The sequence below is a fragment of the Schistocerca cancellata genome, chromosome 3, assembly GCF_023864275.1.
Source record: "Schistocerca cancellata isolate TAMUIC-IGC-003103 chromosome 3, iqSchCanc2.1, whole genome shotgun sequence".
Taxonomy (NCBI): domain Eukaryota; kingdom Metazoa; phylum Arthropoda; class Insecta; order Orthoptera; family Acrididae; genus Schistocerca; species Schistocerca cancellata.
The window spans coordinates 292,918,908-292,937,561 of NC_064628.1; the positions used below are offsets into that span (position 1 = coordinate 292,918,908).

Sequence of the window (18,654 nt, forward strand, 5' to 3'; positions counted from 1 at the left end):
TGGATTTTAGTACTTTATGTGCATTATCTTTTAGATTTTTAACATCCCAGTCTGTGTTTAGAACTTTGAGAGTACCATGCTCTTCTAAAATATTGCAATATTATTTAGCAGTCTCTGTGCTTTCTTTTTTTTCTGTAAGATTACTCAATTCCACCAAACACTCTTTCTGGAGGCATGTAGCTATGGCCATGAACAGGGAAGAAGTGACAAAAATTATTTAATCTTGTGCTCTTTTTCCAAGAACACTGCAAGCATAGCCATATTTTGGCTGCTGCAAGACCTGAGAATAGATGTATAGTAGTGGGGCCATCATCTGATTGTTTTTATCTAAGTCAAAATGAAAGTCCAGCAAAGCCAAAGCAATGTGAGTGCATCCTCTTTGTCTCGAAACAGGTGCAGAAAACAATACTTTGCATTCTCAGCTCCATAGTATGGATAATATAACAACAAAAATAATCAATTATTGATAATATAATATAAACGGATAGATAAAAATTGTACTCAGCCAAGTGCCAGCAGGGGAAAACACACACACACACACACACACACACACACACACACACACACACACACACACACACACGGATTTAACTTTCACAGACTTTCAGAGCCAGTGGATCCTTCTTCTGGCAGAAGAGTTGAAGGGGAAGGAAGAGGGGTGAAGGAAATGACTGGATAGGTTTTGGGAAAGGGGTACAGTTCAGAAAAATCACCTGGAACCCCAGGTCAGGGGAGACTTACCGGACGGGATGAGAAGGAAAGACAGACTGTTGGGGACTGCACCGGATGAGATTTGACTCAAATTTTGTCCGTTGCAGTCCCCAGCAATCAATCTTTCCTCTTCATCCTGTCCGGTAAGTCTCCCCTGATCCAGAGTTCTGGGTGACTTTTCTGAACTGTATCCCTTTCCCTGAACCTCTCTAGTCCTTTTCCTTCACACCTCTTCCATCCCCTTCAACTCTTCTGCCAGGAGGAGGAGCCACTGGCTCTGAAAGCTTGTAAAAGTTAAATCACTTTGTGTGTGTGTGTGTGCGTGTGTGTTTTCCCTCTCCACAGCTTGTTGAATAGATTTTTTTATCTATCCATTTATAGTATGGATCATGATGCACAGATTGTATAACCATACTTGTCTAGCACAGAAAACCTCACTGATGGTTTTGTTGCATGTCAAAGCAAATCTTAATGACAGTATGATTATCTTCCTTCTTTATATCACAAAACCACTTTGCAAAAAATTTTTGTAACCTGTGTCTAGTTCATCATTCTTCTTCTTCTTCTTCTTCTTCTTCTTCTTCTTCTTCATTTTCTTCATTTCAACCTTACAAGTGGAGTAGGTACCAGTGTGAGGGGTCCTGAATAATAGATTGAAATGTCTGTATGCCTGTCTTTTGATAAGGAGCATTGTTTCAGTCCAATATATTTTTTCTTTTTTCACAGAATCTCCTGAACATTTTATTGACAGAGAACTGAAGGCAAATAACCTCTCTTAGATTTCCCCCTTCGATGGTGGCCCTATCTGCATTTATACATTTTTTGTATCATTCTTAATGACAATAGTTACCTCCTTATGATCCTTTCCTGTTCTGTTGCCTCCTATCCTTTCCTTTGGCAACCTTCCTCCTTCATGGAACCTGCTTGCTAGATAGGATAACCTGCCCTTTCACATGCCAGATACACCTTGGAAAGTGGCAGCACAAAGAGGCACTACTTCACCATTCCTTTTTCTAATGGTATACTTGTCACTATTTTTCTTCCTTTTTGCATTATGGGTGTCCACTACTGTGCACTGAAGTGAAGAAATATTAAGAAATTTTAACAGAAACTCACCTTGATCCATTTTATTTAATAATGTCTTGCAATGATGAAAGCAGAAAATACCTTCATAGCACAGTCAGCAGCTTTACACTCTCATTTCTGTAGCTTTTGAAGGCAAAACCTCAAGTTCATGATTGCATTTAATGATTTTTAAACTTTTTGCTTTGCATGTCAAGTTAATGTAAGCTCTTCTTGAATCGGGATTTTCTCCCATCAGAACATTCTCTTACTTGTACGCGATTTTCAGAATCACAAGAATCATCGTCCATTCTGCTTCTGTGGAATAATTCTTTGTAGACATACACGTGAGCATAAAGTGAATACCTGTCTAAAAGCAAGTTACAGGTGTTCCAATGACAATGAAATCTGGCTGCAACACTATTCCTGCCAGTAAATATTGTTACAACAATGAGTAACACCACTTACAGCAATCAGCGTACTCCATTATTGTTGACTGCTTGCTGCGGAAAGAAAGCTGAGACATGAGAGAGTAATTATATTGCATTTGTCGACTTTTGCTATAATTGTAAGAATGCGTATATCGGGTTTTGCTAAAACTTTGTTCAGAGGTTGAAGTGAAAGGACAACATTATGCTATTACCACACCTAACTCAATTTTCAAATTTTTTGCATGTATCAGGTTTTGAAAAAATGTTCCTTAATTAAGGAATGAGAACCTGCCATTTGATCTATAGTGAGATGCCATGATGTAGAATCTATAATGAGATCTGTGCAAATGGGTTTCCTATAAACGCTGAATCTATGTCAGCCATCTTCTTTAGCAACAGTTACATCAGGGAAATTGATTACCCCCTTTACACTCATGTTCAACAGTAAATTTTAGCTTAAGGTAAATGGCACTAAGCTTCACAGTAATCTCATTGATTTCATTTACATTCCCTTCACATAATAATATGAGACCATGAACATGCAAGTAATAATATATAATTTGGTTAGCGAAACCCAAGTAAGATAATTGTAAGCCAATGCTAATTACTAAAACTTCAAGAACAATTACAAATTGTTTGAAAAAATAAAAATAATGCTAATAAAACTATACTATGTTCAAATAAGAAATTAGAAAAGCATAAAGCATTATTTATAAAAACCAATAAAGGGAACACTGTGGTCATTACGAATTAAAATGAATATATATCTAAAACTGGAAATGAAATTAGAGAAATAAATAAGAGTCCTACAACAAAATGCCATAATGATTTGAAATGTAAAATTCAGAATTCTAACTTCCTATTTAACAATAATAAAAAGGAATGATTTTTGTTATGAACCCATTAACACTAGTCACCAGAGGACAGGTTAAACTGCACAAACAATTCATGAGGCTAAACTCCAACAATGAGTGGAGTCCTGATGCACCTATTAACAGATGTCTGTCCAGAAAGTTAAAAGCTTCATATACATTTACTCAAGAGTTTAGTATTAAGAATATCTATGACTTTGCTGATAGTGTCAAACATACCGCAATACCTGCATACATGTTGTTTGCATCACTTGACATAGTAAATTTGTACACATGTGTGCCAATCAGTGAAACGCTCTATTTCACTAAACACAATCTACTACTACATAAAAAAGTATCTGAAAGACAAACAATGGAGTTGTTTATCTCCTATAACCCTTGCTGGTATCGTGGCTGAAATATTCATTAACCACGTAGAGCAGAAATTTTTTATGAAAACCCACAGTTAGCTAACAAAATTATATACTACTACTGATATGTTTATGATTCCATTTTATTATTAAATGGGAATGTAAAGGAAATCAATGAAGATTCCCGTGGAGCTTAGTGCTTTTCACCAAGCAAAACTTTATTGTTGAACTTGAATGTAAAGGGGTAATCAATTTCCCTCGTGAAATGTCACTAAAAAGGACAGGAGACATAGATTTAGCATTTACAAGAAGCCCACTTATACAGATCTCATTATGGATTCTACATCATGGCACCTAAGAACTCTGAATATAAGGGCATTACATGAAAGACCCAGATAAAATACCTACTTTCTAGCCTGACCTAAAGAATTTTGATGACATATTTGGGCATTCCAGTCAGCAGCAACTCATCAGCTTTGCTGCAGCCCCACTTGGCAGAACAAGTCCTTAGCAACTTGCAGTACTTGCTGGCAGTGTGGCTGAGTGGCAGCATGGCCACAGACAGACTGGAAATCTAAAGTGCATGAACGCAACACACCTCAGACACGCTCTTGGGTGAAAACTATCCAAATATCTTATTTCAATATTTTAATTCAATTATAAATTTTAACAAGACATGCCATGTATTAACATTAAGTGCATTAGCTAACATGCTTCTCAATGTCATATTGTATCTTTTACACAGTTCTTTGTCATATTTTAATAATGCACAATAGCAGTATTTTTTGTCTCCCTGCCACTATCCTCCCTCTTATCATCATTTAGGATGCGCAGTACAATATAATGCTAGATGCCGCTGTGGTTGCCCCGGTTGCTGCCCGCAGTGGGGCTGAGCCCTCGCCTGTGGTTGATTGGGAGGTCGTTCCAAGGCGTGGCAGGCAGCGAAAGACGTCCCCGGAGGCTGATCAGAAAGCCTCCCGGTGCGTCTGACAAACAGGTTTCAGGTACTGTCTCTGACTGAGCCAGATGCAGCTGCCTGCCTTGTTTCAGAGGATGATTCTCAGCCTTCAAGGTACGGGCAATCGCAGAGGGTGGGCTTATTGGTAGTTGGGAGCTCCAATGTTAGGCGCTTAATGGGGGCCCTTAGGGATATGGCGGCTAAGGAGGGGAAGAAATCCAGTGTGCACTCCATGTGCATTCCTGGTGGAGTCATTTCTGATGTGGAAAGGGTCCTTCCAGATGCCATGAAGAGCACAGGGTACAGCCAGCTGCAGGTGGTGGCACATGTCAGCACTAATGATGTGTGTCGCTTTGCATCTGAGGAAATTCTCTCTGGATTCCAGCGGCTATCTGATTTGGTGAAGGCTGCCAGTCTTGCTTACGAGATGAAGTCAGAGCTCACCATCTGCAGCATCGTTCACAGAACCGACTGCAGACCTTTGGTGCAGAGTCGGGTGGAGGGTCTGAATCAGAGGCTCAGACGGTTTTGTGTCCATGTTGGCTGCAGATTCCTTGACTTGCGCCATAGGGTCGTGGGGTTTCGGGTTCCGTTGAATAGGTCAGGAGTTCACTACACTCTGCTGGCGGCTACACTGGTAGCGGAGGCTGTGTGGCGTGGACTGGGCAGTTTTTTAGGTTACAAGGCCTCGGGAAAGTACGGAGTGGGCTGCAATCTCAAAGGGTGCATGGCAAATACAGGATGTGCTTGGATCAAGGAACAGTTGGAATTGTAGTTGTAAATTGTTGTAGTTGTGCTGGGAAAGTCCCTGAGCTTCAAGTGCTAATAGAAAGCACAGAAGCTGAAATTGTTATAGGTACAGAAAGCTGGCTAAAGCCTGAAATAAGTTCTGCAGAAATTTTTACGAAGTCTCAGACGGTGTTCAGGAAAGATAGATTAGGCAGAATTGGTGGTGGAGTGTTTGTGTCTGTCAGTAGTGGTTTATCTTGTAGTGAAGTCAAAGTAGATACTCCGTGCGAATTGGTATGGGTGGAGGTTATACTTAAAAGCCGAACTAAGTTAATAATTGGCTCCTTCTACCGACCACCAGACTCCGATGATATAGTTGCTGAACAGTTCAGAGAAAATTTGAGTCTCGTAACAAATAAATACCCCACTCATACGGTTATAGTTGGTGGGGACTTCAACCTTTCCTCGATATGTTGGCAAAAATACTTGTTCAAAACCGGTGGTAGGCAGAAAACATCTTCCGAGATTGTCCTAAATGCTTTCTCCGAAAATTATTTCGAGCAGTTAGTCCATGAACCCACGCGAATTGTAAATGGTTGCGAAAACACACTTGACCTCTTAGCCATAAACAATCCAGAGCTAATAGAGAGCATTATGATTGATACAGGGATTAGTGATCACAAGGTCGTAGTCGCTAGGCTCAATACCGTTTCTTCCAAATCCACCAGTAACAAACGCAAAATAATTTTATTTAAAAAAGCGGATAAAGTGTCACTAGAAGCCTTCCTAAGAGACAATCTCCATTCCTTCCGAACTGACTATGCAAATGTAGACGAGATGTGGCTCAAATTCAAAGATATAGTAGCAACAGCAATTGAGAGATTCATACCTCATAAATTGGTAAGAGATGGAAATGATCCCCCATGGTACACAAAACAGGTCCGAACGCTGTTGCAGAGGCAACGGAAAAAGCATGCGAAGTTCAGAAGAACGCGAAATCCCGAAGAATGTCTAAAATTTACAGACGCGCGAAATTTGGCACGGACTTCAATGCGAGATGCCTTTAATAGGTTTCACAATGAAACTTTGTCTCGAAATTTGGTAGAAAATCTGAAGAAATTCTGGTCGTATGTAAAGTACACAAGCGGCAAGACGCAGTCAATACCTTCGCTGCGCAGTGCCGATGGTACTGTTACCGACGACTGTGCCACTAAAGCGGAGTTATTGAACGCAGTTTTCCAAAATTCCTTCACCAGGGAAGATGAATTGAATATTCCAGAATTTGAAACATGAACAGCTGCTAGCATGAGTTTCTTAGAAGTAGATACCTTAGGGGTTGCGAAGCAACTCAAATCGCTTGATATGGGCAAGTCTTCAGGTCCAGATTGTATACCGATTAGGTTCCTTTCAGATTACGCTGATACAATAGCTCCCTACTTAGCAATCATATACAACCGCTCGCTCACCGATAGATATGTACCTACAGATTGGAAAATTGTGCAGGTCGCACCAGTGTTTAGGAAGGGTAGTAGGAGTAATCCATCGAACTACAGACCTATATCATTGACGTTGGTTTGCAGTAGGGTTTTGGAGCATATACTGTATTCAAACATTATGAATCACCTCGAAGGGAACGATCTATTGATACGTAATCAGCATGGTTTCAGAAAACATTGTTCTTGTGCAACACAACTAGCTCTTTATTCGCACGAAGTAATGGCCGCTATCGACAGGGGATCTCAAGTTGACTCCGTATTTCTAGATTTCCTCACAAGTGACTTCTAATCAAGCTGCGGGCCTATGGGGTATCGTCTCAGTTGTGCGACTGGATTCGTGATTTCCTGTCAGGAAGGTTGCAATTCGTAGTAATAGACGGCAAATCATCGAGTAAAACTGAAGTGATATCAGGTGTTCCCCAGGGAAGCGTCCTGGGACCTCTCCTATTCCTGATCTATATAAATGACCTGGGTGACAATCTGAGCAGTTCTCTTAGGTTGTTCGCAGATGATGCTGTAATTTACCATCTAGTAACGTCATCCGAAGACCAGTATCAGTTGCAAAGCGATTTAGAAGAGATTGCTGTATGGTGTGGCAGGTGGCAGCTGACGCTAAATAACGAAAAGTGTGAGGTGATCCACATGAGTTCCAAAAGAAATCCGTTGGAATTCGATTACTCGATAAATAGTACAATTCTCAAGGCTGTCAATTCAACTAAGTACCTGGGTGTTAAAATTACGAACAACTTCAGTTGGAAAGACCACATAGATTATATTGTGGGGAAGGCGAGCCAAAGGTTGCGTTTCATTGGCGGGACACTTAGAAGATGCAACAAGTCCACTAAAGAGACAGCTTACACTACACTCGTTCGTCCTCTGTTAGAATATTGCTGCACGGTGTGGGATCCTTACCAGGTGGGATTGACGGAGGACATCGAAAGGGTGCAAAAAAGGGCAGCTCGTTTTATATTATCACGTAATAGGGGAGAGAGTGTGGCAGATATGATACGCGAGTTGGGATGGAAGTCATTAAAGCAAAGACATTTTTCGTCGCGGCGAGATCTATTTACGAAATTTCAGTCACCAACTTTCTCTTCCGAATGCAAAAATATTTTGTTGAGTCCAACCTACATAGGTATGAATGATCATCAAAATAAAATAAGAGAAATCAGAGCTCGAACAAAAAGGTTTAGGTGTTCGTTTTTCCCACGTGCTTTTCGGTTGGTTGGTTGGTTGGTTGTTTGAGGTTTAAGGGATCAAACAGCAAGGTCATCAGTCCCTTGTTTCAAATTGGCTCCATTCCGCTAATGGGACCTCACAGTAAAGTCAGAAAAATAAAACGGAAAAAGGTAAAAACGTAAAAGGGCAGTCATGTTGTCAGTGGTAAAAAACAAAATGAGGGAAGTCGGCAAGAGAACGAACCCAACACTATGCTGAAGCAGCATAGGCAAGACCACCTGTGACGTAAAAGGTACAACTGCTAGAATGTAGGAAGTACGTATACGTATGGGAATAGAAAGACTAACGAAGCCTAAAAAAAAGGGTAAAAACAGAGTAAAAGGGGAAGAAAAGAGGATTTCGGTCAGGGAGGGGAATCGGGAATCTCCCAACACTGCTTACAGTGGGAGACACCCAAACACTCACCGCCCTGCCCCAACACCAGAGAGAGATTAAAACCTTAAAACTGAGAATAAAAACCACTTTCCCGGAGGAAACCGAGAACCAGATAGACCATCCGGGAATCGTCAGCCAACATCAAAGGTAAAGTGTGGGGGAGCCTATACTTAGCACGCAGAGCCAAAAGAAGGGGGCATTCAACCAAAATGTGGGCTACTGACCGGAAGGCTCCACAACCACATAGTGGGCGTGGCTCATCACGCAAAAGAAAAACATGGGTCAGCCTGGTATGGCCAATGCGGAGACGACACAGTGTGGTCGAGTCCTTTCGGGAGAGGCAAACGGAAGAACACCACGGGCCTGGTGTCACCTTAATTGCACTAAGTTTATTAGACAGGGGAGTAGCCTCCCAAGAAGTGGCCCATGACTGTGTGAAGTGGGATTTGATGTGAAGCCGTAAATCCGCTGCAGGAGGGGTTACAGAAAATGGGGGTAAGTGACTGCTCCCCCAGCCAAACGATCAGCGAGCTCATTACCCGGGATACCCACATGGCCAGGGACCCAAAGGAAGTCAACGGAACAAGCAGCACGGTGAATATCAGCGAGATGGTCATGGATGGCAGAGTCCAAGGGATGGCATGAAAAACACCGGTCAATAGCAAGAAGGCCACTCATCGAGTCCGTACATAACAAAACGCGGTTGTGTTGGGACTGTTTAATAAAGGTAAGGGCCTGGGAAATTGCCATCAATTCCGCAGTGAACACCCCACATGTAGGTGGCAGCAGATGATTTTCCGTTCGGACAGAGGACGTGAAGGCATACCCCACATGATCAGCAGATTTAGAGCCATCAGTGTAGAAAACAACAGCATCCCGAAACTCCCATAAAATTTGGCGGAAAAAGGAATGGAACACCACCGAGGGGATGGAATCTTTCGGACCTCACCGGAAATCCATCCGAATTCGAGGCCAAGGAACTAACCAAGGAGGGGTAGAGGGGAGGGAGCGAGGAAGACAGGACAAAGAAGGAAGCTGAAAATCACGGCAAAGAGATGCAAGGCGCAGCCTAACTGGTAAACCCGCCCGAGGGTGGGAGTCAGGTGGGCGACGTCCATGGTCTGGGAACAGGATAGAATAGGAAGGATGAGTGGGAGAGGAACAGATACTGAGTGCATAAGACACCAGAAGCTGGGACCGCCGAATAGAAAGGGGGGGGGGGATCCCAGCTTCAACCAGGAGACTATCAACAGGGCTAGTAGGGAAGGCACCGGTGGCCAAACGGATACCACGATGTTGGACTGGATCCAGCACATGCAGTGTGGTAGGAGCAGCTGAACCATAAACTTGGCAACCATAGTCCAAGCGAGACAGAACTAGAGCACGATAAAGACGGAGGAGGAGAGAACGGTCCGCACCCCAAGAGGAGTGGGCAAGGAAGCGAACACATTGAGTTTACAGAAACATCCTACCTTCAGGAGTCTGATATGGGGCAGCCAAGTGAGTTTGTTGTCGAAAAGAAGACCCAAGAAACGAAACTGTGGGACCACAGGCAATCTTCGTGCGGCGAGATAGAGCTCTGGATCAGGGTGGATCGTAGTACGGCGACAGAAGTGGACCACTCACGATTTTAAACGAGACAATTGAAACCCGTGTGAGAGGGTCCATGCAGAGGCACGCCGTATAGCTACCTGGAGCTGCCGTTCTGCAGATGCCATCGAGGAAGAACTAACCCAAATGCAGAAATCATCCACATACAGGGCAGGGGCGACCAAGGGACCGACAGAGGCCACAAGTCCATCGATAGCAATGAGGAAAAGAAGGACACTCAAGACAGAACCCTGTGGGATGCCCGTCTCCTGGGTCCGTGGAGAACAAAGCAGTACCAACTCGGACTCTGAATGACCGATGGATCAGGAACTGGCGGATAAAAATCGGGAGTGGGCCCCGAAGACCCCACTGATGAAGGGTAAGTAAGATGTGATAGCGCCAGGCCGTGACATAGGCCTTGCGAAGGTCAAAAAACACTGCAACCAAATGGCGGCGCTGGGAAAAAGCCTGCCGGACTGCGGATTCCAAGCGGAGTAAATGATCGATTGGAGACCGTCCCTCTCGAAAGCCACACTGGTAAGGGGTCAATAGATCCCGAGATTCGAGGACCCAATTGAGCCGACGGGCTACCATCCGTTCAAGTAACTTACAAACAACATTGGTCAAACTAATTGGCCGATAGCTGTCAACAGATAGGGGGTTCTTACCAGGCTTAAGGACAGGAACCACAATGCTATCCCTCCATTGAGAAGGGAAGTCACCCTGGAGCCAGAAACGGTTAAACACCCGAAGAAGATGTTGCCGTTGTGGAGCACTGAGATGTTGAAGCAGTTGGTTATGAATGGAATCTGGGCCAGGGGCCGTATCATGAGAAGATAGAGCAGAAAGAAATTCCCATTCAGTAAAAGGTTCGTTGTAAGATTCTGACTCACAAGGGGTGAAACATAAGGTGGAAGCTTCAGCCCGCTGTTTTTGATGAAGGAAAGCAGCTGGATAGGAGGCTGACGCTGATGCCACTGCAAAATGGGTCGCTAGATGTTCTGCAAGAACTAATGGGTCCGTACAAATGCCATCCGGGAGGTGAAGGCCTGCGAGGGTGGACTGCCGATGGCAACCTTGGAGAGAGCGAAGTGTAGCCCATACCCGTGACAGAGGGACAGTAGAACCAAGGGAAGAAACGAATCGTTCCCAACATATCCACTTGCTCTGTTTGATTAAATAATGGGCTTTAGCACGAAGGTGTTTAAAGGTAGTAAGGCTGGCTATGGATGGGTGCCTCTTAAAGTGTTGCAAAGTTCGACGGCAATCACGGATGGCAATGGCAATAGCTGTATTCCACCACGGGACTTGCCGGCGACGAAATAGTCCAGATGAGCGCGGGACAGCAAGGCTAGCAGCACGAACAATCGCGTCAGACACGTCACGTAGGACGTCATCAATACAACCCGACAAAGAGGGAGAAAACGCGACCTGTGCAGTGTATAGAGGCCAATCGGCGCGTTGGAAAGACCAACGAGGCAACCTGTCCATCGGGGAGCAGGAAGGGAGCGTGATAATCAACGGGAAATGGTCACTATCACAAAGGTCGTCGTGTGGCGACCAGTGTGATGAAAGGCGGAGAGAGGGAGAAGAAAGAGAAAGATCAATGGCAGAAATGGTACCATGACCGGCACTGAAATGAGTAGGGGAGCCATCATTAAGAAGGCACAGGTCGTGGTCTGCAATAAATTGGTCTATAAGAAGACCTCGTCTAGATGGAAAGGCACTGCCCCACAAAGGATGATGAGCATTAAAATCCCCGAGGAGGAGGAAGGGAGGAGGGAGTTGCTGAAGAAGGGTGGTTAAGGTAGCAGGTGTAAGAGTCCTGTCAGGAGGGAGATAAAGATTGCAAACCGTGATTGCAGAGTCGAAGTGGACCCTAACAGCAACCGCTTCCAATGTAGTTTGAAGAGGAATCCACGTGCTAGCAATGTCTGTACGGACCAGTGTACAAACACCACCAGAAGCCCGCAGGGGTCTGACCCAATTTCGACAGAAAACACGGAAACCACGGAGGGTCGGTGAGTGAGCATCAGTAAAATGAGATTCCTGGAGAACCACACAAGCTGCAGAGTAGGACGAAAGAAGGGATTTCAATTCCGGAAGGTAGCGATAGTATCCATTACAATTCCATTGGAGAACCACAGAACAATGGCTTAAATGGGGGCTGAACACTTGAAATCCAGTCATACCGCCGGGTCCCCACCCATCACCGACAAGGAGGGGGCGACATCCATGAACGACAGGTCAGAATCCGGTTGTGACGTCGGGGAAGGGACCTCCGGTGACACCAGAGGCTCTTTGTCCCAGGACTTATGTTTCTTCTTCCGTTCAGGCTGAGATCGAGGAGGGCTGTGTGGCATGAAGGAGCCAGCTGCAGCAACATCAGGAACAGAAAGAGACCAGGCGACCTGGGGGCCGACAGACCACGGCTCTCGCGGTCGTCGCGCGGCAGCAGACCTTTGGCCTGGAAGGGGCATCCCGGGAGAGGCGCCCTTGACCGGCAGACGCCGAAGGAGTGGGACACTTCTCCGGCTGGGGAGGGGGAGCAGCGCCCAGAGGAGAAGGTGTGGGAGCCGCAGGGGAGGGGGGAAGGAGAGGGGTCCGGGATGGGGGTAAGGAAGGGGAAGGAAGGGGTGAAGATGTAACCAAGGCGTAACTAGATGTCGTGGACACAGGGTGGAGTCTTGCATATTTCTTACGGGCCTCTGTGTAGGCTAAACGATCGAGGGACTTATACTCCTGTATCTTTTTTTCCTTCTTATATACTGGGCAATCTGGTGAACATGGAGAATGACTACCATGACAATTTACACAGACAGGAGGGGAAACACAGGGACTCCCCTCATGGAGTGGACTCCACAGTCACCACAGAGAGGGGCCTGTGAACAGCGGGAAGACGTGTCCAAAATGCAAGCACTTAAAACACCTCATAGGAGGTGGGATGTACGGCTTCACATCACAGTGATAGACCATAATCTTAACTTTCTCAGGGAGGGTATTCCCTTCAAAGGCCAGGATAAAGGCACCAGTATCAATACGATTGTCTTTAGGACCCTTCTGAACACGCCGAACAAAGTGAACACCCCGCCGTCCGAGATTGTCCCGAAGTTCCTCATCAGTTTGAAGGATGAGGTCCCTGTGAAAAATCACACCTTGTACCATATTTAGGGACTGGTGGGGGGTAATGGACACAGGTATTGTGCCAAGATGGGTACAGGCACGAAGGGCCGCAGATTGGGCAGCTGAAGCAGTTTTTATCAGCAACGAACCCGACCGCATCTTGCTCAGGGAGTCCACTTCACCAAACTTGTGTTCAATGTGTTCCACAAATAATAAAGGTTTGGTATTAGTGAAAGTATCTCCATCAGTCCTGGTGCAAACTAGGTAACGGGGGAAAGGTTTTGCCCCTAGCCGACGGGCCTGACCCTCTTCCCAGGGGGTAGCCATGGAAGGGAAGCCCGAAGGGGCAAGAGAAGCAGCACTTGAGGAATCAGTTCCACGCAGAGAGACGGCCGCAGAAGAACGGCCAGAGTTCTGGACCCGTATGCGTTTCATTTGCATAGCGTCCGCCCTGATACCATCCACTCCGATCAGGGGCTCTCCTCATGGGCGCCACCCAGCCACAGCAAGGGCTGTCTGGCACGGCGGCCATTGCCGGGAGTTCCGATGCTCCAGGATGACGAGCAACCACTCCAAGGCATGCATGAGGAGGTCACAGCTCAGGTATCAGAAGTGTGATCCCTGTGTGTTCAGGGGGCTCAACCAAAAGGGTACATAGCGACCCCACCACACGGGCTGGCTACCGTGCTGGCTATGCACCCTAGTATCAGACAACAACGTGAAAGAAAAGATGGAATGTACTAAGAGGGCGCATGTCGGAGACACTAGGTAAGGTGCTCTTCCCCAAATGGCTCACACTACGGAGGAGAAATTTTGTAATGGAGGTCAAACCCCAGAGGGGGACCAAGGAATGCCAAAAGGAGGAGATGATCATGCAACAAAGCCGAATTAGAAAACCAACAGAACCAGGAGGATAGCGGGGCCAACATAAGCAAGGACACGAAGAGAGGGAGAAGAGAGGGCGAGGAGCAAGGAGGGGAAAGGAGGGGAAGGGAAAGGAAATGCAGCCCTGGAGAGAAAGAAGGCTGCAATGGCTCGGGGCCCCGTGCTCGCTACGCACGTATCCACAAAAGAGTTGTGGACCCCCTGGGGGGGGGGGGGGGGGGGTGCTGCTCGGGAGTGGAATGGTAGAGAGATAGTATGATTGTGGTTCGATGAACCCTCTGCCAAGCACTTAAATGTGAATTGCAGAGTAATTGTGTAGATGTAGATGTATTGTACAACTCTATCTTTCTTTTCTTTTTTTTTTCCCCTAAGAAGTGTGACTTTTCACTAATCATGATTAATCAGGAACTATTTTATGTTGTAAATAATCTCAATCTGCGTAATTTCAGTAATCACGTACAGCTTTTAATGTTTTTAATTTTGAATATATTTTCTGTCTGTGTTACCTGAAGAAAAAGTTATTTACGTTTTATTTTTAGAACTGAAGATGATCATTGTTTATGAAAGAAACTAGTAATTAACTGTGAACATTTGCAACTGACACTGTAGTAATAAATATAAAAAGAAGCTTGTGCTCAAAATATACAAGACCAGACCTTAATACAGTTACTGTTGCATGCCTCAGTATATGCTAGATAAGAAAAAGTACATGGAGCTCAACCACGCACACTTACCGCAGATTGTAATATACATCAGAAAATTATCAAAGTAAGGGAAACACCTATATTTGATACACTCCATCTCTGCAATGCCAATGGCCTTGCCACAGTGGTCCCCAATTCCCATCAGATCACTGAAGTTAAGCACTGTCGGGTTCAGCTAACTCAGATGAGTGACCATTCAGGTCTGCTGAACACTGTTAGCAGCCAGGCAGCAATCAGCACTTGTGAAGCCAAATGAGAAGCTGCTTGAGTGAGAAGTGGCAGCTGCAGTCATGAGAAGTGACAATGGCTGGGAGAGCGGTGTGCTGACCACATGCACCTTCATATCTGTATCCAATGATGCCTATCGGCTGAATGTGACACGGTGGTCAGGCAGCACCATTGGGCTTTCTGAGGCCTGTTCGGATGGAGTATATACATCTCTCCTGTCTGTCATATTGACAGACTGTTCTACTCATTTTAATTGCCCACTTTCAGATCTAGTAAAATGCTTACAATAATCAGAAACAGGTTTAACGTTCACAGTATATAAAATTTTGGGCACAAACAGATGTTTAATGTTATACTTCACAGTGTAAAAACAAAATATTGTTTTAATAACCCACTTAGGTTTCGTTATTAGTAAGGAACAATAAATAAACAGGTTTTTCCTACTGCTCTACCTCCCTCCCCCTGGCACTGGAAAAGTTGTAGAATTACTGAGAACTAATAAAATAGACGCCACACTATAAAGCACACCAGTTTTTCTGCACCTGTATTTCATGCGTGCAGTTAAGTTGATATTTTGCAAGAGTTTTTCAGTTAAATATTATGCACAGTTTCAGAACTGTATCAATGCGTGAACCATTATGAGACTCAAATTCCACGTTTTACCTGTAGAACAATATTGGAAGTGGCACTGTGGCGAGGTGCCAGAGTGCATGGGCATCTAACGTCCATAACAAAGGTGGGAAGTCTGCAATCTCAAGTAGTAATGAGAGACCAGCCAACACTACAAACAGGGCACAGCGCCAAACATAGGGCTGCATCTTTCGACACCACGTACACCATAACAACCATCCCAGTCCATTCACGATACCTGAAACAAAGTCCAACAGCCTGATATAAATGGCCAAGTATGTACAATAATTCAGAATGAAAATCAAAAAGAACATCCATAGTTTGTAAATATGCTTCCTGACAAATTATTCTAATGGGTAGAATTCACATTCTGTACTACAAATGAGAAGACCACCATAGAGACAACAAACTTGCATGTCTGAAATTCAAACATCTGTTGGTCAGAAATAATCCTTTGTCTATGCAGAAGAAATCAAGGTTTTTAGAGATAGTAATAGTTGAAAAAATGTAGGAAGAAAATGAGAGGAGAAAGAAGGGTTGACAGGTGGGTGGGGGTGGGGTCGGCTGTGGCGGGAGGGGAGGGGGTTGGGAGTGGAGAGGGAGGCATGGCAGCTGCAGAAAAAAAGAAACATACTTAACAAAAAAAGAGAAGTGATGGAAAACATAAAACTAGGATTTTTCAAAAAAGTTGCTGAGAAAACCACAAAGCAATATATTGATAGAAGGAGCTATTAAAACAATATTTTTTACATTTGAATTTAGAAGATTACTCGAAAAGATCAAGGAGGTTAAGAAGACTACAAAACAAAGGAAGTAAAAGAGCTGAACGCACATTTTAAAGTTATGTTCCGCAATTTCTACAATAAGGCAATGAGTAAGTCGAATTTAATGGAAACACTGAAAAGGTAAACATGGCAGTAAGGAATAACCACAATATCAACAAGTATTTAAATGTTTATGGGATGCACACAAGCAGGTCTCCATCAACTCCAGATAATGACATCCAGCGGAGACCCTGAAGTATTAGTGAGAGTTGAAAATAAATGTCCCCATGCCACATAAGGGACAATTAATTTTAGTGGCCAATTGCAACAAAGTGCAAGAGTTTGAGGCACTGAAAAAAAACAATGGAGCTCACATAATATATTGCTCTGCAAAACTTAAGGATGAGCTAGATAAAGTGACATAATATTAAATGCTGAGTGGAAATTAATGAAAAAGAGGGAGCATGTTACCAGATGTCTCTCTGTCACACACATAAAGCTGGACGTCACAGTGTGTGATGTAAGTAGACTATAGCGCCAAATGGGGCTGGCCCCACAACACAAGGCAGTTGAAGGTACAGGAAAACACAGTGTGTGTGTCAATCAGCAATCAGTTATGGAGGGCTGTGGTGGTGATCTTCGTAACAACATGGCCCAGAAGCAATATTTTGATGACTCTATGGGGAAGAACCATCAGGTAACTGAAAAAAGAATGAACTGTGATGAGTGTAGCCCATGAATTTGGTATTGCTCACAGCATTTTTTTGCACGCTTTGGGTGTGCCGGTCCATACGCCCTGCTGCCTGAAGGAGAAAATGTGGTTGACCAAGGTCAACTGCAGCAGCAGATGGGTACTACATTTTGTAACATGCTAGAAAGGATCAATCAAACAGTGAGTGCAATTGGAATCAGATTTAACATGATCGCAAGGTGTCCAATCTCACAGTCCACAGTGGCGCAACTGCATGGAGGTGGTCTCTTTGTCCAATGACCAGTACATTGTGTTCTGTTGATGCCTGAACATCAGAGGCACAGTTTGTGATGGTGCAAAGAGCACAGGGAATGTACCAGCAAGGAATTCTCAGTTGAGAGCAGATTTGGTCTGAGTAGCAATTCTCAACATTTCCTCATATGGCAAGAGATGGGAACATGTGATGTACCCAGTATGGTGTAACAGAGTATCAGAAAGTGTTGCATTGCTACTCTTACTGCCTTAGTGAATACAGGTGAGAAGGTAACATAATTAAAATTAATGCTTGTCAAGACAACTGAGTTAGATTAATACACTTTAGTTGTGTCCTATTACAATTATTATTATTATTATTATTATTGCATGAATAACTGTTTTATTTTGTTTTATGATAAGACCAAAATCAAAGAAGATATGGGGATAAAATCGTACGAAGAATTGAAGAGGATGACAATGGAGAAAGGGACATGGCTAAATCGACAAGGCATAGCCTTTAGTTTATGATTATGACAATAATAATAATAATAATAATAATAATAATAATAATAAGACCAAGGGCGATGTGATATGCTGACAGAGTCTTTGCTGCTGAGAGCCGAAGATGCTGCACTGTTCACAGTCACAACTGAAGTGATTGCCGACGACAACAAGAAGGTCCTGCTAGCACTTGTGAAACTCTGGTTTTCAATTTGTGTTGATTGGTGCTATTATAATTAAAAATCAAAATGTATGTGTAGTGAAATTATGATTATGTACGAGTCAGTCCGCTGCTGCCTTCTAATAAGTCATACATATTGTTTTACACAATTCAAAGGGAATAAGAGTGTTCCAATCTGAAAGTTGATTTCATATCATATTTAGTTTAGAAGTGAAGAACTCAATTTATTTTCTAATGTTCATATACACATATTTCTATTCAACTAGCAGAAGAATTTTACAGCCTTTCATATAATTTGATGTCAGTAACACAGTCTGAAATAAATGAATGTAGGTAGAAATTTCACCAATATACAGCACCTTTGACTGATTACCATCGTACCTCTAATTTTTGAGAGAACAAATGAAGGAGTTTTTCCTCCAATCAGGTCTCTTTCTGAAACAAGGATATGAATTTATCAAATAATAATTCACTACTAAAATTCAGTAACCTGGTGTGGCTTACGCTCTGGTTACTGAGCAGGTCAAAGAAAGTAACTGAAAGTCACTTCTTTGATCCAGAAATGTAATGCCGACACATGGTGAGACATACACAGGACATCAGAGAGACTAAGAGAGATTGGAGAATCCACTAAAAGGACTCGACAAAGTTGACTACTAGCAGATGCAGAAGAGTACCCTGCAACTGCCATTGTCTTTGGGAAGATACAAGGACAAGCGATGCCACATGCCGCTGCTCCATGGGCCAACCACCTGGTAACGCATGCTGCTGAGAACTGGAAAGCAATGGGTAATGAGACATTGCAACCTGGTTGTGGCAGCTGGGTGCATCTGCTGTCTGGGTGTGGCGATGTTGCACCAAATTCCAGCCAACAACCTA

The 18,654-nt window shown here is 43.9% G+C and overlaps 1 protein-coding gene across 1 annotated transcript in view; it reads right to left on the reverse strand.

The window, feature by feature from the left end:
• LOC126174989 (post-GPI attachment to proteins factor 3) overlaps positions 1-18,654 on the reverse strand; it is a 97,204-nt gene that overhangs the window by 12,427 nt on the left and 66,123 nt on the right. Inside the window, exon 6 of the mRNA XM_049921469.1 lies at positions 15,417-15,621. Coding sequence (XP_049777426.1) covers positions 15,417-15,621 — 205 coding nt within the window. The remainder of the gene's footprint in view (positions 1-15,416; positions 15,622-18,654) is intronic.